This window comes from Ylistrum balloti, unplaced genomic scaffold, assembly GCF_031769215.1.
Source record: "Ylistrum balloti isolate Yb309-2 unplaced genomic scaffold, AGI_CSIRO_Ybal_v1 Utg371928, whole genome shotgun sequence".
In the NCBI taxonomy this organism is placed as follows: domain Eukaryota; kingdom Metazoa; phylum Mollusca; class Bivalvia; order Pectinida; family Pectinidae; genus Ylistrum; species Ylistrum balloti.
The window spans coordinates 27409-53740 of NW_026782946.1; the positions used below are offsets into that span (position 1 = coordinate 27409).

The window sequence follows — 26332 nt, forward strand, 5'->3', positions numbered from 1 at the left end:
TTAACACTCTAGTTGCTAAAGGCAAAGAAAAGAGAGGAGAGACCTTTGAGTTTAACGAGGATGACTGGAAAAGTATATATGCAATTCCTTTTCAAATTACTAAAAACTTCATTGGCTACAGTTAAGAGTATCTCACCATATTCTAACCACCAATTCCTTTCTTTTTAAAGTAAAACTTGTAGATAGTCCTCTCTGTAGTCGTTGTAACTCAGAAAGAGAAAACATTGATCATTTGTTTTGGGAATGTGATCAAACTCAAAATCTTTTTCAAAATTTAGAATTGTCATTAGAAGCTCTTGTTCAAAATGTACTAGGGATTTCTATTACTTCAAGTACCATGTTCCTTTGAACAATGTATGCTTCTGTTAGCAAAGGAAGCACAAAAGCAAGGATTCTTGCGAGGACATAATCGAGCTTTTATTATTATTACATTCTCAAACGGCCATCAACATCTCATAAAATGTTTTACCAAATATATCATCCGTCATGGCGTATCGCGCTCAGTCTTTTCGTGCATCAGAAAGATGTTGTGTATGCAGGTGCCGAAAATGTCAAATTTCAAATACCAACTCTTCGCCCAAGTTTGCAGGGATTTAATTTCGTGTTGTGTATTCAAAATTAACTCCCCTCCTCCACTCGCGAATATGAAGGATATATATTATATATAGATATATACGAGAAAATATACTCAACAAAAAAAGAAAGGTTAACATGTTTCCTTGGCGAATACCTGTAAATGCGTGAAAACAAAATGACGTTTGTGCAATATTAGAAAATGGTAATGTTTTACATTACAAAATCCAAGGGGTTTACCAAAATCATTCAAGCGTGAAAGTCTGTATTAGTGAAAGAGCTGCACGAGGTTTTTCAGCGACTAACTTGTATCTTCGCTTGAATTTCACAAACATTCAAACTGACAACTGTTCCATAGATCCTTAGGACTTAGAAATCACCGAATATTGCTATCTATCAACTTTATCATTATGCCCCGGCTGTCACAAGTACAGAGAGAAAGGGCTGTAGGCATGATCCAGGCTGGGGAGTCTCGCCGTCGAGTTGCACGGCATTTTGTTTGCAGTGTTAAGACAATTTGCCAGTTGGTAAGTCATTTAAACCAAACTGGGTCAACATCCGATCGTCCCCGAAACGGCCGACCCCGTAAAACGACCGCCAGGGATGACCGTCGTATACGATTGATACACTTGCGCAATCGATTCGTAACCGCAGTAGAGACTACAAGGACATTGATTGGGCGCCGTGTGTCTCCCCAAACAGTCCGCAACAGGTTGAGGGCCTACCAATTGTAAGCGCGGCGTCCCTACACTGGACCAAAGTTGTTGCGACGTCACCGTAATAATCGGCGCAACTGGACCCGTGTTCACCGTCGTTGGGCCTTACGACAATGGAACAATGTTCTGTTTTCAGATAAGTCCAGGTTTTTTCTGCAACACGGTGACGGAAGGCGCAGAGTGTGGAGGCGACGAGGGGAGCGTTTTGCGAACTGCTGCGTCGCAGAACGGGACCACTTTGGCGGCGGATGTGTAATGGTTTGGGGTGGTATTTGTGGAGTAACTCGTACCAGGTTTGTTGTGTTAAATGGCAATATAACCTGCATTCGATATCGGGACGAAATTTTAAGACCAGTGGTTCTGCCATTCTTAAGACGCCATGGCGTTGGCGCCATTTTTCAACAGGATAACGCACCAGCGCACACCATTCACGTCAGCAGAACTTTCTTGCAGCAGAATAACGTACAGGTGTTAGATTAGCCATCTAAATTACCTGATTTGTCACCAATTGAGCATGTCTGGGACGTTCTTGGGCGACGCGTGAGAGAACGTCAAAATCTCTCCTCGAATTATCCGCCGGTTTACGAGTTCCATGCGACGACGCTGCAATGCTGTTTACTTTGCAAACGGTGGCCATACCCGTTACTAATGGTGTTACCTTTGAAATTGACCCCCAACGTCCTTTACAGTCGAATAAAATCAACTGAACGCAAAGTTTTATAATGAACCATGACTGCAGTTTTATCAGAATTGTTTAATTTCTTTATTCGTACATGATTGCTAAGGATTTATGAAGGGGTTAATGAATTAATCACAGAATAAAGTAGTGTTACCTTTCTGTTTTTGTTTAGTATACATACATGTCAACATAACCATAATCTAAACTCAAATTCAATAAAACTAGTGAGCATTAAGAACAAAAGAAATATTCCAACGGAGCATACATTTTCCCCATATTTTCCCTATCGGCTCCACAAACTATAACACTGTAATGATTATAAAAAATGGTGATTATAGTGGTAGGTGACACAATATATTACACAATACCCCTGAAATTCGTACTTGTTAAAAATATTATTATTATTATTATTATTTATCAAAAGATGGAAAATTAACAACAGGGAAATGAAATCACCACACTTGGCATACAGCTTAGTCGAAAGATTTCTCTGATAGTTTCGTTGTGGATGATCAAGAAAAGCGACTGACGAAGAAAAACTTGTCTTGTCCTTTATTTCCCTTTCTAGTTGGTATATTCGATGGACATGGCCACTAAATATCTTGTTAATGACGTCATCAATATAACGGAAAGCAATGATGGGGTCAACATATATGAGAATTTAACATTAGCATCGACCCCCCACTTGGAATTTCAAAATATAATAACCATAAATAGATATGGGTATCAGAAGCTTAAATACGGAAATAAGTTAGTCTCGGAATTGATTTCTTATAAAATGGGAGCTCCTTTACTAACGCCTTGGTGGGTGTTAAAGTAGTTGTTATGTACTTCCTTCTAGTGCATTACCATGGGGCAATTCCAATAAAATTATGTCATTAATTGTACCAACAAACATTTTCATACCACATATCACACTATTTCAGGAGAAACGTTTATTTTATGTTAAAAAAAGTAGCCAAAATTCATATAAAAAGCCATTACTTTTGAGAAAAGTACTGTTTAATACTTCCGAAACCAGTCTGTTTTTCATACTTGCTTCAATGTTGGCCACATATGATATATTTCAAAAGGAGGATTCTTGAAAAAAATGGAAACAGGTAACTTTGTCATTTTAAACATTGGCTTAAAAACAAGAAACGCTGATTTTTTTTTCATCTTCGTTAAATAGTGACAGCTTAATAAACAAAAGTATGTAGGTCTTGCTATTTGACAAGGTGGTTGTTCATGTCAATTTGTATCAGTTTGGTTAACATTGCTGAACTTGACCTCTGTTTAAGGTCACACAAATGAAATTTCTTAAAACAAAGATATTTTTGTGCCAGTTTCACAATTCGAAGATTTAGTTAGCATTTTTTTAAACAAATCTTTTGATGAAGGTCAATAAAGTGACCTTATTAGTTATATTATGTTCAGTAATAGTGACGTGTCTTGCCTTTGTCTGTTCCCATCCATAATTTGTGGCTCTTTGAGAAGCTAATAAGAGATGGAACAGTTGCTGTTTGCAGCACATTACATTGCGTTTTAGTATAGCAGAACTGATAAAGTGATTGGTTGTTTGAACTTGAGTGTTGCATGGACTGGGTTAGTTTGATCTTGATGCTGAACATGGCCCAAGAAATACAAAATGCACGCAAAATGTGCACACATCCCAACGATTCACTTGCCCGCTGGACAGACACAGTAGTAATCTTTGACAGGGTCATCTTGATTATTTGTGTCAAACTCAATCCGGACGTTGTATTTTGACTGTGATTCGTGCCTTGAATGGATTTGGCCTCGGAGAATATTTAAATCATGCTGATAGATCCAAACTTCAAGTCTCCAGCAGCAATCAGATGCTCAGCAATACATCTGGGTGCTACTTTCAAATGGTAACTGTTTCTAAATATTGCATATCCAGTACTGGAAACTCTATTGAACAGACATCAAGCTCCACCAAGTTGGCCTTGTTGCGCCTAGAAAGGCCAGTTTCATCTGCAACACTTGAGGCCAAGGTGTTAGGCAGGACCGAACGGAATTGTATTCGCTCAGCAAGGCGACTGTCCCTCAAGTCCCTCTCTGGTGTGGACACATAAATTGGTCCACGTACAGCAATTAAGGAAGCAGTAGCTACTTTAACCAGTTCCTCTATGACACTAAGGAAGCAGTTTTCACTGTTTCAGTCGACCATGGTAGCTCTCCACAACCCATCTTGACTTAGTACACTGGCGATCCTCGTTGGCAGTAAGTGTATCATGCTGTGTCTGACCTGACAAAAGATAGGAAAGCATGTACACAGAAAACCCTTAACCTCGCAGCAGCTCCAACACATCTCTAACCCCGGTTAGCAATCACATTGTCATCTTCACTGAGCCACAATGTCAGGTTTTCAACTGTTCCAAGAATTGATGTCAATATATTTGTATCATTATCATTGCCATAACAAGGCCCAATAGTGTCTAGCATATTATCATCTGGATAAACAATTCTCATGAATTTAACCTAGTTGCGCTTCTTTTGCCCACAGTATGAGGATCTTTGAAGGGGATGATCAGCACATTTTTGGACATATATATAGGTACCATTAAGGATTACAGTTACTTTGTCCACGTAGAAACATCTTGTAACGGCAGTGTTGTGGCACAATGGTCTGGCGCAAGGGTTTTAAGATACTATGAAATGTATGAGACACATACTGTTTGTTTTGTCAGACCACACAAGACACCAAATTGAGACTACGAAATATTGGTTTTCAGTTTAACCAAGAAAAGAAATGGAATGTAGGGAAACATAATCCTCTATTGATGTATGAGGAGCAAATGCAATGGATTTGCTGCATTTGGTTTAGTTAGTAACAAGTTCATGCTTTGAATTCTTCATTTCTGAGATGGTCTACATCTATGCCTGTGTTGGTTGGACTACCAGCAGAAATGAAATGGCTCAGTTCAAGAAAGTCATTGATAACCTGATTAGCTCTTTCTTGAAGATGAAGTGCTAAAGGTTCCCTTGTTTGCAGATCTAGTTACAAAAAAGGATTCAGAAAGTCACCAATTACATGGTCATTGCAAACACGAGGATCAGGGGGACACTATAGAAAATGGAAAAATATCAAATTTGTCCTGACACGCTGGGGTATAGTGCATAGCCCAGTGCCCTCTTTTCCACATATGACAAATCTTTTATGTGAATTGCCAACATCAAATAATTTCTCGACAGAAATTAGTGTTAGTTGGTTGGATGACATGAAATCAGTGTAAACCTCATCTGCATCATTCGCCAGGTCATCTGGAGTGTTCATACCAGAAGGTTCATACAATTCAGATTGCAATGACCTTTGCTGCAGGTACCGCTCGTATGGCCTCGGTCGCTGCACATGCTCCACGACGGTTTCCGCAGAGGCAGTGGAGACAAGTTTTCTTCACGGACGAGTCTCGATTCTGTCTTTATCGATCTGACGGCCGTCAACGTGTCTACCGACGTCGTGGCGAACTTTTACGGACGCTTGCGTTGTAGAGAGGGATAGGTTTGGCTGCGGTTCAGTAATGGTGTGGGGAGGAATCTCACACGGGTTAAAATCACAATTGGTTGTTATTGATGGCAATTTAACAACAGCTAAATATAGAGATGAGATCCTCCGACCCCGTGTTATCAGTTTCTTACAGCAGCATAATCTAACCCTCCAGCAGGATAATGCTAGGCCCCACGTAACAAGGATTTGCCAAGTCTTTCTGGCCAACAACAACATTCAACCACTAGATTGGCCGCCATATAGCCCTGATTTGTCCCCGATCGAGCATTTTCGGGACCAGTTGGATAGACAGGTTCGAAAGTGCCAGCCACCCCCTGCTACTCGAGAGCAGTTGACCAGAGCTTTGATTGAAGAGTGGGACAACATCCCCATAGGACGGATTAACGCTCTCATGAACTCTATGACCGGAAGAATAAGGGCCGTGACCACAGCAAACGGCGGACACACCAGATATTGATGACTCAGTTCAATTTCAATTTCAAAATCCTATGGGTCCATTCAATTTAATCGTTAGTACCTCTAAACCAATTGTCAGATGCCAAATACAGACTTTGGAAATTTTTAAGCTTTAATTTATCTGTAAGTATACAAAATTTCGTTTTAAATAAAGTCCGATATCATACTTAATTTCTGGTTTAAAGTTCACCCTGCGTTTCTTTATCCTTTTAGTATACTTACATTTTTTATGCCAATATAACATATGTGGTACCAAAATAACGGACGTTTTATGTACTTTAGGCTCATGTAGCCAGTATGTGTCATTATGTTAGGGTACCTTTGTCACTAAACCTCGTGTTATACATGGAGGTCATGTATGACCATGAGTAGTTATAATTACTAATCATTTATGTGGTTATAGGTTATTTCATGTATCTAAATATGGCGAAAAAATAATAGAAATCTATGTGGGGGCCAAATGTTGACCCCCACCTTTGAAAGACTTCGCAATGTCTTTGTGACCTGTTTTGATTAGATCTTCGATAAATTTAGTCTAGTAGTAAAACAAAAAAGAGAGTTCTTATCAACGGAATACAAACTTTCAGGTAACCAGTGTTTAATAGGAAAATTGGAAAGAAGGGAAAAGGGAAATAAGATCAACCAATGCAACCATATAATAGTCGTTGTTAACAATCTCGTGTTTAATAATGAGATTTATTGGAAATTTAATGATGGAGAAACCGCAGTTTGTCGGATATCACGTTTAAATGTAGGTTTCCAATATTGAGTAATATTACGACCTTTAAATATATGACAAAACACAGAACAAAAAGGTAAACCGAAACATTTAATCAATAACAATGATACAATGACACGATCCACATTTGATTTCTAACGTGGCCTCACTTTTATTCGAACTTACTCGATGAACGAAATCCTGTCAACACGCAAGTTACAGAAAATCTCGTACTAGCCACACTGATGCCACACGTGTAATGATCTGATCCATTGATAGTGATTTATAGTAGTGCAACTTCCAGATATCATCGAAACATTTCCTTTTTCAAATATTCTTTTTTCAACTTATCACCCTGGGCTATTTTCACCGTGTAATTGCCGATCATAACGAATGTATATAATCCATGACATAGTCAGTTTGAGTCTTTTCATGCCAATTTGGACAGAATCCTCACATCACCTGTCGCTATCAGAAACAATTCCTCTAAGTAAGTAAATGATAGACAGTATAGGTAAAAGAAAATGAGGGAACTTGACTTCTTCTTTCATAGGTTGTCATTAAAAACATCAATGAAAACACATATGTTGACAGTCCACGTTGAACAAAGGTCGAAATCAAGGAATACAATCAGGGTTATTCACGAAATATACTTTTCTTCCCAGAGAGGCTGACCGAGTTGTCGTAACGTTGAATGTCTGAATGGAGTAAAGGTGACATTCCCTATTATCGAAGTCAAACATATAACTTCCACACGACTGGTATTTGTGGCACTCTTTCCCACATATTCCATTGTTAAGAGCGAACGTCTGGTGAAGTACAGGAAGCTCTTCGGTCGGAACACCAGTTTTCCCAATCCAGCAGGTCCTACGTAAATCTATTGAAAAAGACAAAGACTTATAACTACGAACTAACTAGCAATAAACAAAAAGCATGGAACAAACGATACAATTTTTTTTATATCACCCAAAAAATGTCTTAAGTCTTAAAAATTGGGGATGTGGGATTTTTAACGAGGGCTCCACATCTATTTTCTTAAGTAACAAATACGTTTGTGGCAAACTCAATGATGCTTTTACCAGCACGTGCAGATTGCTACCACATTTGGCAGTTATCTGCTCGACTAATATTGACTCTAGATGTTAATTCCTTGATTCAAAAGTTCTGAAGGGTATCTTGGAGAAATTATTGAAATCGAAAATCATATAGAAGAGCAGACCATACTCATCCAAACATTTGATTAATATTAATACCAAACGTGAAGCATATTATCGAGGTAGGAACATTAGTAGTGTTCCTTTTGCGTAGATGAAGATAGATTCGTTTTGCGTTAACATAAAGGGAACATATCTATTGATGCAACCCTTCCCTATTATCTCTGTTATGTATCTACGTATCCGGTTTGGGCATTCTATCATTAGGATCTGGTTGTACAAGGTTTGGATATTATATATACAAAATAAAACGATACCAATAATGATATCTAGTAGTCATTGTCCGCAAGAAATTTCACACCATCTGATGATATGTTTGTTACTTATTATGGATAGTTGTATAAAATTCAATTTTATTATGGTTAACTTTTTATTTCCAACAGGAGTGTTCTTTGCTTCAAAAATACAGTTTAATCTGTGAAAGACTTATACACGTAGGTTTTCAGTCTATATATCGATGGGCCGATTTATCATCAAGTCCAATCATTGAGTAATATTTAATATCGTTCATAATCCTGATCAAAATCTTCAATGTTTACTAGTTTGGCCATGTAGGGCGAAGACGCATTTTTGCCAACCTGTTGGTAAGAATGAACAACAAACGTAAAAAGAATAAAAATGGTAAAAATTACATACATTTTGGACACCCAAGAATCTCCATATTGAAGGATGGCCAATCATACCAAGTTTCTGGATGGATGCGAATGAATTTTGCGCGGATATTATTCAACGCATGACTCACAAGTGTTGTACCGTCGGTGTTTGCTTCATAAACCTGTGGACATAATAACTGAAATTCCGGCTAAGAACTACAATGTCAGCTAAAAGCAGATGGAAAAAATAAAGGAATATCGATGGGATATTGACCATGTAAAATTCAAGCACTACAACACCAGCTGTTCAAGAAGAGAAGGCACACACCATGCGGATCGAGGCCAATAATGATTTAAAATTCAACTGGATCCATAACAAGGCATTCAACTGGCATTCTTAATTGTTTTTAACATGCTAAACTTAATTGATTATTGGAAGATTTCTCACAGATACTTGTGTGAACGTAGAAATTAATAACCTTTCCTAAAGAACCTATATCTAGCTAAATTAACGATGAATATACTTGGTAAATAAATGTATGGAGACAGACAGTTATGTAAGGTTTTAACAAAATATTGCAATGAGGAGTCAAATGATTTATTTGGGTTCCTACTAACGTACGTTGAAATAACGATCAAAATCGTTATGGTGCGGTATGTTTGTGTGTTGTACAAGACTTATAGTGGTCATGACTCAAAGTACAAGGTCAGTAACTTGTGTGACCACCATTAGCTAGGGCTACAGATTTATAACGCCGGCGCATAGAGCCTGTCTGTTGCCGAATTATGAGCTCGGTGGCGTTCCACTCCTTATTCAATGCCTGCGCCAATTCCTGTACGTTTTGGGGCGGATTTTGCCATCGCCTTACTCGTCTTACAAGAACTTCCCGTATGTGCTCTATTAGGTTTAGAACAGGCCAATAGAAAAGTTGGATAGTGTTCCGCTGTAAGAACGTCCTAGCCCACTTGACTTGTACAACGTCGCATTTTCATGCTGAAAAAAGACTGAGCTCTTTAACGCTTTAAAACGGGTAGTGTTTTTGTCCCGATACCAAACTGCATTCAAATTTCCATTGACATTGACAAATCAAATTCGATTTCCGCCGGATATGCCGCCACATGTGATCATACTACCCATACAAAATCTGCTACGCTGGATTACACAGCAGCCTTTGAAGCGGTCTTTCCGACGTCGCCACACTCGCAGCCTCCTATCATTGTACATCAAACCAAATCTCGACTTAACATTGAACAAAATAACTTCGTTCCATCGCTGTTATAGCAATCGTTAGTGTTGCCGAGACCAATCAAAGCGATTGGACTCTACATATGGTAAAATCAAATCATAAGGTTCGTGTTCCACAACAATATCCGGACATTTCCTAAGAACGATGAGAAGAAATAGGCATGCTCCTTAGGTGACCTACTTTCTTCTGTTTATATTTGACTTTATGGAATTTGCGTTTGATTTATGATTATGTTGCCATGTTTGAATTTTCTTGATTTTTTGTGTAGAGTACATGAAGATATAAGGTGTTATTATAACATACAAAATTGGCCAACATTGCTTTTCTAACAAGTTTTTTTTTTTTTTTTGTGGCAGTAGTAGTTTTTATCCGTAAAGGTCTTCTCTTTGTCTGGTTCTTATAATTCAATCGTGTTGTATGCATTAAGGTATTCGAAGGTTAAAATATAGCTGCCTGATAAACAGATTACCCAGTCATTCTGACAAGATCGATCAGATAAGAATTCTTTCATTAGTTGTCTAATCAGACATTTTTCGAATTATGTTAAATACAGTATTCATTTAGATATATATATAAATAAACTATTTTCAGACTTAAAGAAAATTCTCGTCTGCCAACTATATGTTACAAAGGACATAGGACATCTAGCTAGTTAAGTATAGCATGCACTTTTATGGTGCCTGATTCATCAGTGACAGTTTCCCAGTTAGATCCGTCAAGACTTATTTTCATTGTTAGGGACTTCAGGTATTGCAACGGTACGCCCCTTCCTTGAGTGATGAGAGCTGTCACAGTAGAGGCATGTTGGAATTCCACCTGTGTCATGAAATCAATAACACTTTAAAAAGCATCGTTTCATTTATACATATTTCTATATCACAAGAATTTATTGAAAAAAATCAAAGGACATTAGGTAACAGACTGAAGCCTATATAAGTTCTCTCCCTATGGTAGACAAATGAATACAAATAATACAAAGTACATATTGATCTCACACATTAACTGCAACACGAAATGAAATCTTAATCTTATAAAAGACGAGTTATCTCCCCTCTATCGTGTGAACGAGAAACTAATTCAAACATTTGTAGTAAGGTGGTTAATTAATTATAGAACGAAGGATATCAGTAGTCAAGAGGAAGCAGTACACCCACGCTGATAAAGGGGTGGGAATGAAGATTTAACAAGTGAAAAAATAGATGTCAGCTGAAACGTAGCTATTAGGACGAGCGATGCAGGTGCATTTTGCAGCAGATACGTACACAGTGTGGTAATTTCATATACTGAAGGTTGGAATATTGTAACTACATGGTAGACCATAACATATCTGTCATCAGTCCAATAATGTTATAGATAGACAACAAGCTGAGCAATACAATTCGGGGCTGGTGGCAGATATAATGGCTATTCGAAAATAGTACCAACTTTTACATTCATTCACTCATCACGTACTCCTTACATTTACACACACACACACACACACACACATACATACACACACACACTTACACTTACACACACACTGGTTCAAAACAGCCGCACATCGAAGCAACTCCTTGTAATTTATAAGTATGTACATTTCCTTTGTGTTTTATACGTTGTCCTACTATATTCAATTAGCTTCTAGTGCAACCAAAAAGTCAAAATTGATATCGAAACTGACTACTACTGATACATGATAATATAAACAAGATAATCAACCGCTTTGATTTTACCTGCAAATATTCCGACTTATCAGACACGGCCGGGCACCAACACAATGTAAGGTCCTGGTTAATCCTGGCAAATTTAGGATAACAAGTTCCGCTGTCATAATAAGAGGAGGCTGTCAGAGAGGAATCATTGACCCCCAAAGGTCCGGTTATAAGATTGTCGGCGCAGTCATAATCTGAAAGAAATAAACTATTGCTCAAATACTTTTTCAATATTTGTACAAATAATAGATTTTTGGAGGGATAAAGTTATGGTTTATATTATTGAAGACTATTACTTTTTGTTTTCAAAGGTACATACATAGTGACCTATTCGATATTTATCGTTGCATTTTTTCAGTTTTCCAGTCCTATGCCTATTTTGGCGGTATAATGTGGTGGCGATATAATGGAGGGTTTAGTACGACAGTCGAATGAAACAATCCATTCATATGCATGAAAACACATAGTGTAGAACGACGCAACCGGCTGGCCTGCCCTGTCTCATCAAAATAAACGTATATTTTCAGATGAAATGCACTCATCACCGTTTGTCTGCAATATCTAAGTACCATGCAGAGGTCACGTGCTACGTGAGGATAAGCGTATTGATATTTTAAAACGTATTCTCGAGGGCCCTTTTCAAATAATTACTGGATATAGGCTATTATATTTTTTTTTGAGTAACGAGATTTATAACACATGGCAAGAAAACCTCTCCTTAGTTAATGACCATGAAATGTAATGAGCAAAAATGCAAACATTGAAAAAATATGAAGTTTTAGATAAGTAAATAGAAGCACATACAAACAAATCTGGAAGGCATGAATACAGAACATTGGCGGTAATACGCTTTCAAAGAATATGTCTACATGTTACCTCCGTTTCCTATATGTACCAGCATACATATTGTAATCCACAGCTGAAGCTGTCGAACTCCTTCTCCTATCTGCAACACACAAACAATGTTTTTGCTTGTCCAACATTTTAATCCAAATGACAATAAAAAAAATCCAGCAGTTTTTGTTATATATATATACACCACCTTTAATGTTGTTTTCTGTCAAACAGTTAAAATAAAACAGAAGTCATGACCGCAGATTAACTTCTCTGTGTTGCATGTTAGAGCTATAGATTTTTTACCCAAGAAAATGGTTCATCCTATAAGTTGAACAGTGTCAAACAACACATTTATAACATCTTATATTCATATTGTTGCAACATTTTATCGAAGTTAATAGAGTTAAAGTATTCAAAGTAACAACAGTGAACATCCACTCACATACATACGTAGAGGAAAAAGAAAGGCAACTTCAAATTTACGGTTTAATAAAATAATGTTAATGAGCAATACACCTACATTTGAAATGCAATAGCTAACTTCATTTTTCTGAGAATTTTAACAAAGGAGGACTTCATTAGGCCGTCATGAATTCCGGTACCCTAAGGTCCGAAAGTCGAAAAAGCGGCAGTTGTCATGCCAATACCCAACATCGTGTGCCCCTATAGTCCCTAAAACACCTATTGCATGACATAAGGACAATGGCTGCCAGTTACACAATTCAACGGTAATTATATTAGCGAATTGATGGATGTTAAATGGGATGTTTGCTCGATTCCGAACTCTTTTGTCTAATTCATCCATTAAGTGTTCGATTGGGGACAAATTGGGGCAAAATGGAGGTTGATCAACCGTACGTAGCTTTGTAATGCTGAAAGGTCAAATGGTGTCTTATAATGTCTTTAAACCATTCCCAAAATATGTCATACCCCAAAGCACAAGCGTCTGCAAGACGCTTCCCGCGGCAACGGTAAACATGTTGACGGCCATTCGATCGAAATAACGAGAATCGAGATTCATCCGTGAAGAGTATGAATAACCGTAGTAGCATACGGAAACATAAGGAAACATGTGCCTTTAACCATTGCATACGAGGTGCCTGGCGTTGAAGTGCCTATGAAACATGCTCTTACACGATCTTGACATCGCGGACGTTACAGGCGTTGAGACGTTAACCGACTTATAGTCTATTTACTCACTCCGAAGTGAGTAACGACCTGCAGTTGAGTGCTCCCTCCCATGAGCATTGCGGGAGTCTGTCCTCTATCAAGTTGGGTTACCCGTAGCTTTTTTGTATAAACAATTATTGACTGCAAATGCATTGGTACCCATGCGTCTTGGTGATAGTCAGAAATCGATATTATTTGAATGGAAATACAGTCCCAGGATAAAGGTATAGTTTTTGTTTAATATCACAGGAGACGAATTTCAAAGATGTATTGGGAGATAAATTCCAGTAGGTTTTTGTTATATATATATATATATATATATACCACCTTGCACATCTTTAATGTTATTTTCTGTCAAAAACTTAAAGTAAAATAGAAGACGCGACAGCAGATTAACTATTCCGTGTTTCATGTTAGAGCTGTAAATTTTTAGCCAAGAAAAAGGTTCATTCCATTAGTTGAACAGTGTCAAACAACACATTTATAACAGCTTATATTCACTTCTATACCGTAATGCTATTTCAAGTTGATAGAGGTAAAGTGTTCAAAGTAACAACAGTGAACATCCACTCGCCTACATACGTAGAGGAAAAAGAAAGACAACTTAAATTTTACGGTTTTAATGAAATACTTTTAATGCGCAATGAACCTACATTTGAAATGCAATAGCTTACTTCATTGTGTCTGATATTTTTAATCAAGGAAGACTTCATTAGGCCGTCAAGAATTCAGGTGCCCTAATGCTGAAATAATAGCAGTTATCAAGACAATACCTAACCTCATGTCTTGGTGATATTCGGAAATCGTCATCATTTGAATGGAAAATACAATCAAGGTAAAACGGTATAGTTTCATTTTATCACAGGAGACGTATTTTCAAAATTTATCAGGGGATTAGCGGAGGTGACCGATATATTCTTACTTTTTATACTGCTATGTATATTCAATGCGTAATATTTTACAAAGAAAGAAGTTGCGTTTCCTTATCATTACGGTATATTTACCCAAATTCATTAATCAAACCCACAATGGGTTTACCTGATATCTCGTAATATGTACACAAATGAGAATATCTGCAAGAGGTTCGGGATATTGTGTATTTTTTGTGCTATTTCTGGTAAAGAATTACGTATCCCATGTGACAAGTAATGCAAGAGGCCCATGGGGTCTGTTTCGTTTATCTGATTTCATTTTCAGTTTTCACTTTAAAATATTTTTGTTCGTTTGTATATTGTGACATTTTCTCCAAACCTGAGGAATTTGAAATTTCAATCTAGATTTTGATAAAAACATAATCAACCAAGCCTAAGACAAAATAGTTTTGGCTTTATAAATGTTTCATGTCCTTTTACAGACGCGTTGTTTACATAAAGTTATGATATTTGATACGAAATATGGTCAAAATCCTTCAAATGTAAAATATTGATTTCAATAATTACATTTATCTGCCCTATTGGCCCACGGCCGTAAGCTAAAAAGGAGGGCGAGACAAAACATTTAAACATAATTGAGTTTCCGTCATCAAAGGATGGTTCAGACCAAGTTCGAATAAAAGTGTATTACTTTAAAAATGTGACTACTTTCATCCGTTTTGTTCTTCTCCTCGGGCTCCGTGGCTAAAACTACTTGAATCCAACAGAAAAAGGATTTAAAAGCGATTTTCTCTATCGCGCTCCGATCCTCTGCGCTAGAAGGTCAGACTAACCGTTTAGGTAAAAATAATTTCCCATCACCCAAGCATACCTGGCACCAAATGTGAAATAATTTATACAAGTGAAAAATGATTATTTCAAAGAATTTGCTCAATATTTCATGTTTGAGTCCCTTCCATGAGGGTCTTGGAGGTCAAGGTTAATCAGTTGTACAAAAATAATTTAAAAGAAAGACGTTAACGACCTCTGCGTCATGCCACGAGCTTACCGGTCCTTTGGACCAGGTTAACAAAAAGCAATATCATTGTAGACTACCTATGCTAGGATGCATATAAATCGATTATGCATTAAACTAAAAAGGTATGGGACATGATTAAACGAATCAGTGGTAAAACATCATTCAAAACAATGGGACATCTGAAAACTAATGGAAAATTAGCAACATCGAAATTTGATATTGCAAATGCTTTAGGATCTTCTTTTTCCAAAAAATCGTCTGCAAATAATAATTCCTAAAAAATTCAAAAATATAAGACCACGCGTGAATTGAAATTCTCTTCCGAAAACAATGAAACTTACAATCAACTTTTCTCAATGTTAGAACTTCGAGAATCGTTGAAAAAAATCACATGACTCTGTAATAGGACCTGATGATATTCACTATCAGTTCCTAAAACATCTACCAGAGTCATCATTAGAAAAACTTCGAGATATTTTTTAATATTTTTAGGAAATGTCCCAAAGTCATGGAAAATGGCAACTGTGATTCCTATCCTTAAACAGGGTAAAGATACAACAGATCCCTCCAGTTACCGCCCTATATCACTTACGAGTTGCGTTTGTAAAACTCTAGAGCGGATGATAAACCCAAGATTAATTTGGTATCAGGAATCCAATCACTTAATATCACCCCTACAAAGGGTTTTAGATCTAAGCGAGGTACCAACGATCATTTGGTTGGACTTGAAACCTTTGTGCGTGAGGCTTTTCTAAAGAAGGAGTACTTGGTTGCTGTTTTCTTCGCTTTGGAAAGGCACAATGTGGAAATACGGCATTATGAAAGATCTGCGCGATATTAAAGGTATTAAAGGTAACCTGCCAATTTTAATTTCAAATTTTCTATTAGAATATCAGAATATTACAAGTCCGGGATGGAACGACTCTTTCCGAAGTTCATCAGCAGGAAATTGGTATACCACAAGGCAGCATTATTTCGGTTACACTTTTTGGACATAAAATTAACAGAATTGTCAAAACATTATCCCCTTCAATGGAAGACGCTCTTTATGCTGGTGACTTCATCATATCGTATAGATCTAAGCCTTCATACGAAATTTGAGAAATTCACATTGTGTGCGTTTCACGAAATAGCAGTATTTAAAACTTCCATTTTCAAAATAAGGAGTTGACCGCCTGTAAGATATTTTTGCTAGTCAAAAAATCAAAAAGGCACTTATAGCCACACAGACTCGAGAAAGAACTGCAGTTGTGTATTCAGAGGTAGCAATAGCTAAATCGTTAAATGAAGTTAAACCTCAAACGATTTTAACGGCCCACATCTGATGGCAGTTGGCTAAAATAAATAAACGTGACTTCCCTTAAGAAATAGGTCACAAAACAGGAATATATCACATTGATAATGTTACAATGACAAACAAGGTTGACGACAAATCAGCCTGTTAGCTGTCAAAAAGTATATCTGAATGTATAATAGCGCTCTATCCCTGGTAATCAGCGCCATGATATCTAACTATAAAAAAGTTACAAGACCATAACCCAAATAAATCAAACAATTTACTCGACAGCAAATCAGTCTAAAGAATCATTCGCAAAAGAAAAGAAAAAGACAGCAAGACCATCTATGTGATGTTGATAAAATACCAACATTAAAATACTGGCACTAAACAAAAATTTGTATATCTAAAGACCCCGATGGTATTTTAGTTCCAATATTTTACTTACCTTGGACATTTCCCTGCTCACCTGTACATCCAACTGCTGTTATAATCTTCTGCCGAAGTCGATAAAAATGAGAGCAAATGTCTATGGTAGGCTAGCAGCCAATCATACACACCTATATGTCTATGCAGTTTGTTTACTAATATACAAGAGTGAATATTTCATTCCGGTAGAATAAGTATCTGATGTATTGGTGCGATGCCTTGCCACGCAATTATTAGAGCAGTGGAATACCAACTTGAATTCGGATGGAGGTTTGTACCTGCCTCTTTTAATTGCAGGTTTGTACGACCTTTTCACTTACTAGTAAAGAAATGATTTTGAAATCGATTCAGTTAACTTATTGTACACGGAATATCTATTGCATAAGAAGTAATCATTTCCCTATTTAGATTGAGATAAAACTAACAAACACAAGAACATCGCAAACAGAAGCATACAACGCCCGTCTGACTCATTGCTATTTATTTGATGGTTAAATCACCTGCAAGTCATGTCTACATATATCCATGTTATCATTGCAAAACCCCATTCGTGCCAAAACTTTACACCGAAAAAATGATGCGTTTTTAGACTGCTGGAGAAACTTGCACAAAAAAATTATCATAAATATGTCCCTGAATGAGTCCTAAACATGTCATAAATTAATATTACTATGAACACAAGAGGAATATGACGCTCGAGCTTTTATTAGTTTGGAAGTTTCTTTATAAGCGTTCATAAAAAACGCGTGTAAAGAATACGAATATAAGAATATGCGGGATTTTCGGTTTACTGGTGCTCCTTTGAAAGGGATATGACGTCATTATTGTCCACTATATTAGGAAAATTGAGATCAATCACGAGTAAAACCATATAATGGTGAAAAATAACGGCACCAAATAGTATGGGTCATAATCTGGTATGAATGAACATACCGCACTTTTGGAAAATAAACAAAAGTCAGGCGCCATTAAAGGACTAGAAGGTAATCATTCCCAGAAAACTCTAATATAATTGCGGGACATTAAGGACACATGTAATAGAAATATTTCGATAACCTAAGGATTAGTAACGGAAAAACTACAATATGAAGATATTATTTTGTCATCGATTTTATTTATTTCTAAATGCAGACAAATATAGAGATTTCAGTTGTGTTTTAGTTGCAAAAAATTGTTTCTAGACAATACCCAAGGAAATATTACAGAAAAATGATTTTAAAAACATGCAATATATGCCCTTTATAACTATAGTTAAGCATCGATGTTTCGAAGTTCAAAGGGCTAGAGGAAAACATCGACATATCGAACCGTTCGAGGTGGGTTACACTAACGTTTTCGTATTCTGGACTATAGTTGATGAGACGATATGTTTACCTGAACAGATACAACAAATGCTGAAACACGATTTTAAATCAAACGAGACTTACACTTCAAAGCCAAACCAAAACTACAGTAAAACCCCTGAGAGTTAAGTCGCCTTATTAACCATGATTGAATTAAGATTGGTGTTTAAAGAGTCATTGACGATACACAGCAGGGATGTAGATTTATTTCTTTAGTAAATTAAGAATGTTATAGTTAAAACAATGTGCCTGTATCGACCAAATGAGATTCAATGCTGTCATCAAACAATAACTATGTAATTTCTATTAACTAAAACCAAATTCACTGGAGCTTTTTTTTCCCCAAAAATATGATCCAAGGACTTGTATTGTTTCTGGCTTTTTACTGGAAACCTATTTGATAACACTACATCGAGTTAAGAAAATATATCCTCACTGCCGAGTCATCAATTGAACCTTGGGACCAGGTCATTTGCGATGTGTAGAGAGGGCCATTAGTACCTACATTTGCATTGCTTCTTCACTGACATGATCTTTACTTATTGATTCCATCTGCTAAAATCAAATATGCATTACTAGAGACGAAGGGGAACCTGTATGTTACATTTTCCCATCCAGAATATCTAACAATATAGTGATAGCCAACTACAATTATCATTATGACAAATGGTCATCTGTCGGCCTTTTATTCTGTTCTAATATGTCGCATTATTAGCAATTGTATAGCTAGTTATCAGAGGTCGCCAACATTTGGAATTTAGAAATGGAATTGAAAATGCGTCACGGGTTGACGTGCACGCGGTGAGCTGTATACGGTAACAGAGAGTGTGTATTTACATCGTGTATCCGATATAAATTTATCTGTATCTTACGGCATATGAATCAGGTACAGACGACAGACTATGGTAAGTTAACTTTCACTCATATTTTTAGTTGGTATCATTGTATTGTATCGTGTTATTATCGGGTCAAACAATCAAGGAATCTGTACGCTACACTCAGTCGTGACCATTCTTTATCATCTATCATGTAGCTTGTATCGTGAGTTTAATGTATGTAAAAAATATATGGAAGTCCTATTATATTGTCACATTGTTGAACGTAGTGTGAATAGGCAAGGTTTGAAAATGTATGGAAGCCATGAGGTGTCAGTTTGCGTATTGTGCGATTTTATGTCACTCCGTGAATGAATTGGGGCCATTGTTATCATGAATTCCAAACATATTTAGTAGTTTGTAAGAGATCGTTAATCAATTGAGGTACATTAGATTAGTATACAGGATTTACGATGTTCTGGACGTTAAGGAAGTATGGAAATGTGGGTGATGTGTTTAACTCGTATCTATTAACGAATTCACGAATCTATACGGGAATCATCTTGCAGGCTCTGGACGGCGACTTGATTAGCATGAAAGAATTCATCAACCATTGAGGGTTGCTGTCGTTTCTTGGATACAGTGCATTCGCGAATTTGGTATGTACGAGCATGATACTGCTAGTACGAGTAATTATAACAGTGGCTGAGGATTTAGCTGAGTCGCGGGCTAGCGACTGTGCCTTTAACTCTACTGAGTTGCCATCATATGATTCTTTGGATCATCATCGCCGTAATGGTGTGAAGCTCCTATCTCCATTAGATAGGATGAGGGTCAACTTTATTACTATGGACACTCATGGTGCAATATTCCTGTCAGTATGGAGGAGCAAGTGTACCGTAAGTGTATTAATTCAGTTAAAATATTTCTAAATTTTACAGATCAGATTATTTTGTATTTTGAATTATATAGCAAATTAAGTAAGAGTTATCTCCCTTCTAAGGTTTCTCTGTGTATTTATCTGTATGTGCGTGTGTGTATATATGTATGTCTATATGTGTGTTTGTATGTATGTATCCACTGTAAGTTACTGTATGCTATACATGTACATGTAAGTATGTAGGTTTGTGAGTGTGAAAGAGTGGGAGTATGTATGTGTGTTTGAATCTGATCAGTGTTACTGTAATTGACCACCTGTGTTGTCCCAGGAGAAGACTTATATAGGCACTAGCCTGCTGTCTAATCCTATTAATACTTTGTATTAATAAAATATTTTGAAATGAAAAAAAAAAATGGTGTGAAGCTACATGAACATTCGTATTTCTCGATTTAGTGGTGTTTGAGAGCGAGTCTTGTATATACATACATAACCTATGTTTTGCATTGTTAATAAACATCATCATCGTTTTGCAATCCATTCTGTCAGCTTTCTTTTTACGGGAAACCAACCGACCCTTGTACCAATATTTTAGCTGGATATTAGAAACTTGTGTATTATGGTTTTCTTTTTTTCATGGTAAACTAATAATAATGATAATAATGCAAATGCTTGCTTATTCAGAAACAATGTTTCAGTTCTTCAGGAAATGTTATATTCTCTGTCAATTCAAGAACACGTATTTTTGGTAGATACTGTTCTATCAATTGACGAGTTCCATGCATTTCTGTTTACTTTTCTTCCTGACACTTCCATAGCATATGTCATATGAAGTTTGGATGATAGATGTCATTACGAATAAAAAAATGAAAAAATAATTCAATTTCATACAGAAAATCAATATTTGTATTTTGATTAAAAGTTTTAATTTCTATTGAATTTGTTAATTATTTTTATCGTTGTAAATCAATGTTCATGCCGTGTACCGTCACTGCTGTGTATAATTTATTTATCATGGAATATGCCTAGCCTCTCAAATACAAATTTCCATTTTCTTCATCTCACTTTACTTTTAAAAGGTGATTGATATCCTATTTTTTTCAATTAACACAGGAAATTAAATAAAAGAAGTTCTGTATCAATCCAATTATAAGCTGAAAAGAAATCTTGCAACTATAGATCGAACAAGTTCCTGAAACTGACATTAAACAAAGTTTCATGTATTGATTACAATAACTTTCAATTATGAGTATGACATTGTAAAAAGTTGCATTATATTTTTGAAATAGTGAAGTGTTAGAATTAATCAAATGTACAATGGTTTGCTCTCCTGATACTATCATTATATTCTTCATCCAATTCCAAACGGGAATTGATATAGCAACCAAACCCCTGATCAAATTAATTACTAACATTGTTATGGTGACATATGTCAAAGTAAATATATTCTAATGAGCATGAGAGGATGCAAAATAATTTCTCTTTTCTGAATTTTTAATAAAGCATTATAGATTTGGTTTTTCCGTGTAATTCAGTTAACTTAATAACTGTGAGAGGGCAAATTAAATGTGTATAGATAATCAATAAAATTTATCATTTAGGGTAGGATATCGGTGCAAATATTTCAAAAATTTGTGGTTAATATACTAAAAACAATGCACAATATTAACATTTATTTTTTCATACATATATTAATCAAATGATAACATCATTGTAGCATTATGAAACAACTTTTACTTTTGAATAATTTTGCAACTTTCTGCAAAAAGAACGCTAAAAATATACAAATTTCATAGGACCATGAAACAGTTATTACAGAGATATAACATACAAGTATGACTAAATTAATTATAAAGTTACTCTTTATATAAAGATAAAACAGGAATTATATTTGTTTTGATCAAGCACATTATTATGGTTAAAATAACTGAATAAAATACCCAACAAAAAAGCAAACCATACTATTACAATATTTCAATAATTTAATATGCAAGATGGACGAAGTAGGATAAATAATTAATTTGCTTGAAAAGCGTTTTGTCGCGATTCATATTTGCGATATAATGTCATAATATGAATTAATGGCGTCAGACTCGGCGGCTTTCTATCATATACATCAATGCTTGAATCTATACTTTCTTCGTAATGATGTTTACATATGTAGAAACATAGAATTATTGTCAAATTCTAGGAAGTTCGAACTGCATTTGTTTACTTTCCAACTCAAGCCGCCATCTTGGTTACTCCTGGATCCCTCGGTCAGAGCGTGCCAGGTTAGCCACTGGAAACAGTCCGAAACGAAAACGAAGTGGGTAGTTCGTTTATTGGTTTGAACGGTTTGTCCGCATAAACAAAAGGGCCCCTGGTGCCGTTCCACCTATTGTTGTACTCGTGCGTTACCGGTAGATTTAGCAAACTCAAGGAGTTGCGCACTGGTCATATTTATACAACTATATATTTTACCATGATCAGCTTTTTGTCTTTTTATCATTTGAGATATTGATAGATTGATCAAACTTCAAACAGACCTTGTCAGGTAATTCAAATGGCAATATGCTGTAGGTTCTTACTTATCACTGAATAAATCTTGTTCATTATTTATCTAGAAATGCTTTGATTTTTCTGTATCATAAACATGTATTTGTTCTTGATGTATTATTCAAATCCTTTTCGGGGACATTCAGCTTTATTGTAAATATGTCTTGTCTATACAGATTATAGAACTGACCAATCTCTGTGACTAACCTGTAATGCTATTACGACACGAATAGACTGGATGCACTGACCACAGGCAGAGATTGATTACAATCAATGTATGATACCTCTCACTTCACAAGAACGTTCTTGTACACATTATCAAAAATAAACACATGACAAATACAAGAAATAAGTTTTTATTTGGCTTATTGGGTCACACCTTTCTAAACGGCCGTCGACCCAATAAGCCAATATGGGTGTAATTTGAAAGACCACAATCAACAAACAAACAATATCACTAAACAGCGGTTTTTGGGTACAGCTCCCCGCTGATTAGTGTGTGCATCAAAGGATTAACGGACTGAGGGTGACCAACTCCCCCCGTTAATCAATAAATAACAGTTTCTGTGTATCAGCTCTCTGGTAATTATCAAGCAAATTCAAAATCAGCTATCAAATATCAAGCTGCACATGCATTCAATTAAACACAGGTCAATGTTTATATATAAATCACAATAACCGAAATGTCCATAATACTGTGAAATAGACATGTAGCACTTAATAATATTGAATAATTGAAGTGTGACAATTCTAGGCAGATAGCACTAATAGTTCGAAATCTGCTTAAAAATAACTTATCTGCGAAATATGCCATATGAACAAGACCAACACTCACGTGCAGACTTGTTCACCGCCAATCAGCCGACACGATCGCAGTGTGACCAAAAAATCCTGCTGACTAGTTAAGTTTACCGTAGCTCGAGGAAACCTCTTGTATTTGAAGTAAGAAATGCCTCAATGGCCCCCTACAGCACATTTACAAATATATCATTACCTAAGCTAGACAAGTGCACTTGATCCGAATAAAAAAAACTTTTCGTCTAGTGTTAGGTCTGGATACTGGATGACCCTCCCCTTTTCAAAATGAAACCAGATAAAGCTGCCTTGGCTTCTCTGTTGCCTCTGGCTTGTTTGAACCTCTCCAATGAAGGCGAGGTAGCACATGCAACCAAACAATAATGGCCCCAGGGAAAGTGTCTTGCAACCACAAAACAGACTCCTTCAGAGCTATTCTCAGGTGACCCAACCCTTTCATAACCACGTCATTGCCGCCACAGTGGAGAATTAACATTTTAAGTGGGTCTTCAACATTTAACAATGTGCGTATGGTTGGTTGCAGGTGAATATTCCTCATATTCACCACCACAAGGAAGCCTCAATTCGTCCGTGGCCCTATTGACTGTCCCTGGCCTACTCCTGGCATGAACAAATTCCCTCTTTATAATGGAAGACTCCACTATCCAGATCTTCTTTGGATTACCTATAACAGATTTCAATGCTCTTTTAGCATTTATTCTATGAATTTATTTTCAGGAATACGAATATATCTCTTATATGATACTGATTTCTAACGACCCATTTCTTTTATTTCCCCCTCAGACATATTGGCCATAGCAGCTGTTGTACCTGCTCCTATACGAAATGAGTGGGATGTGTAACGACCTGCCCCCAAATCAACAGCCCTGCAAGCTTTAGAAAGAATACTTGAAAACTGATAACGAGTGATAGGTTTTCCCCCAAAATGACACAGGAAAGGGCCTGATACATGAGGCCTTATGGCTAAAAATTTTGTTATGTTTTTGACTGGACAGCACCTACTGTTGGCTGGTGGGAGTATAATTGTTGTTCCCTTCCTGTATTGGTCATTTTTGGAAGAGGATAAATGGATGTAGGCAAATTGCTCTTTAATTGATACCTGTGAACTGTTAACACATCTGGTTGCATTCTTACCCACTGCTGTTAATTTCCCAACTCTAAAGAAACTATAGAATGGGATAAGCACAGGTAAATAAGCATACTTCATAGGACGAACTACAAATTTGAGGAAGAATAGCTATGATTTTTTCAAACAGGTGTAAAGTAATAGGTAATCGTACATCTCCGACGCATGACTTCTCCTCATACCTTCTATCAGCTTATTAACAATGAAGTGTTCGGTTGGATACTCCCCACCCTGTATCTTACAGTGAAAACTTAAACCCGATATATAACATCTAACTGTGGCGTGGGCAAATCCCTGTAATGACATAAATGCTATGTAATAAACGATATGCTTAACCGATGGAGGCCAACTAACCCCCAAATTAAATTCACACCGAAATTGCTCAAAACTCGTAAAACTCCTGGAGTAGACTGAGTGTGTGTTTTCCGACATCGAATTCTCTAACAGCCGGTTAACTTCACTGTCGAGATGTATAACAGAAAATCTTTGGGAATTTGACCTGGTTCCATGTCTGCCCCTGGCACCCCCTCTCCAAATTTCGAAAACTGAAATCGAAACAATGCATCAACTGCCGAATTTTAACCCCTGCCACGTAAATGGCCTTGAACTGGATATTATCATTCATACAACAAATTAACAATTGTCGCAACAATAACATGACTCTAGTGGATTTGGAGATTTCCTTGTTTAGAATGGTAACAAGTGCCTCATTGTCTACATTGAACACAACCTTTTTATGCCTGAACTCCAATCTCCATGTTAGTACGGCTAACAAAATGGGAACCAGCTCTATGAATGTTATGTCTTTCATAATTGACCTTTTTTGCCAAGTAAACGCCATTTAAAAACTGACCACCTGTACCCACATAGCGCCCCACAACCCAAGTCACTACTACCTGCACTGTTTGCAAATAAACCCAAAGTATTCACTGGGGCACCAGTTGGCTTCTGGGATGTAACAAACCTCATTGAAATGTTTCAGAAAAATCGGCCACATTTCCAAGTCCTCTTTGATTCCTGATGTTATCCTTACTAAGTGGAAAGGTTTGCTAATTCCCGTCATGGCATTAATCATTCTTCGGATGAATGCTCGAGCCACTGGAATTACCCTGGTATAGAATAATAAAGTACCTGTTAACGACTGAAGCGATTTTAAAGTGACCTTTGCATTCTGTAGTAAAACCAAGTTTATATCAGCTATAAGTGCTAACTGTTTTTCATAAGAAATTCTTACAACCATTTCTCAGTGTCAGTGGGCCCTCAGTTTTACCTGCTATAGGAATGCTCAGCTCTTCACAAACCTCCCCAAAAATCCTCATCAAACGTGCACATTTCCCACTACCACCTTTTCCAGCAAATAGAAAGTCATCTAGATAATGGTCCACAGTTTTTTCCTTAGACTCAACCATCACAACCCATTCAATAAACGTTGCAAACTTTTCGAAAATGCTACATGGTATTAAACACCCCACAGGTAAACATTTGTCAATGTAGAATTCCCCCTTGAACTTAATGCCTAACAAGTCAAAATCTTAGGGGTGTATTGGAATCAATCGGAAGGCAGATTTAATATTCATTTTTTCTAATAGAGCCTCTTTTCCTAGTTTTGAGAGCATGTCTACCACCTCGTCAAATGGTGAATATTGAACAGATGCTTCAATTGGATCGATAAAACTATTGATGCTTCCTTCAAGTGGATAAGACAAATTAGTAATTAGTCTCCATGTACCATTTTTCTTGGGAATCAACCCGATGGGGGATACATGAAGAGTAGAGATTGGCAAGGTATTAAAAGGGCCTGATATTCTACCCAA

At 36.7% G+C, this 26332-nt stretch overlaps 1 protein-coding gene across 1 annotated transcript; it reads right to left on the bottom strand.

The window, feature by feature from the left end:
* Positions 1–7270: 7270 nt before the first annotated feature.
* On the bottom strand, positions 7271–13486 carry LOC132563933 (venom prothrombin activator oscutarin-C non-catalytic subunit-like). Its single transcript, XM_060228688.1, has 6 exons — positions 13439–13486; positions 12278–12347; positions 11423–11595; positions 10377–10523; positions 8513–8642; positions 7271–7530 (listed from the first exon to the last, which is right to left on the bottom strand). Exons 1-6 carry the CDS (start codon positions 13484–13486, stop codon positions 7271–7273), a joined length of 828 nt encoding a protein of 275 aa, XP_060084671.1.
* Between the last annotated feature and the right edge of the window lie 12846 nt (positions 13487–26332).

Excerpts from the sequence above, each read along its gene's own strand:
- LOC132563933 (XM_060228688.1), bottom strand. The coding sequence starts at position 13,486 with ATGCTCATGGGAGGGAGCACTCAACTGCAGGTCGTTACTCACTTCGGA. Across the intron at positions 11,596-12,277 it reads GGTACATATAGGAAACGGAG|ATTATGACTGCGCCGACAAT; the intron begins GTAACATGTAGA and ends TATTTCTTTCAG. Across the intron at positions 7,531-8,512 it reads CAATATGGAGATTCTTGGGT|ATTTACGTAGGACCTGCTGG; the intron begins GTCCAAAATGTA and ends CTTTTTCAATAG.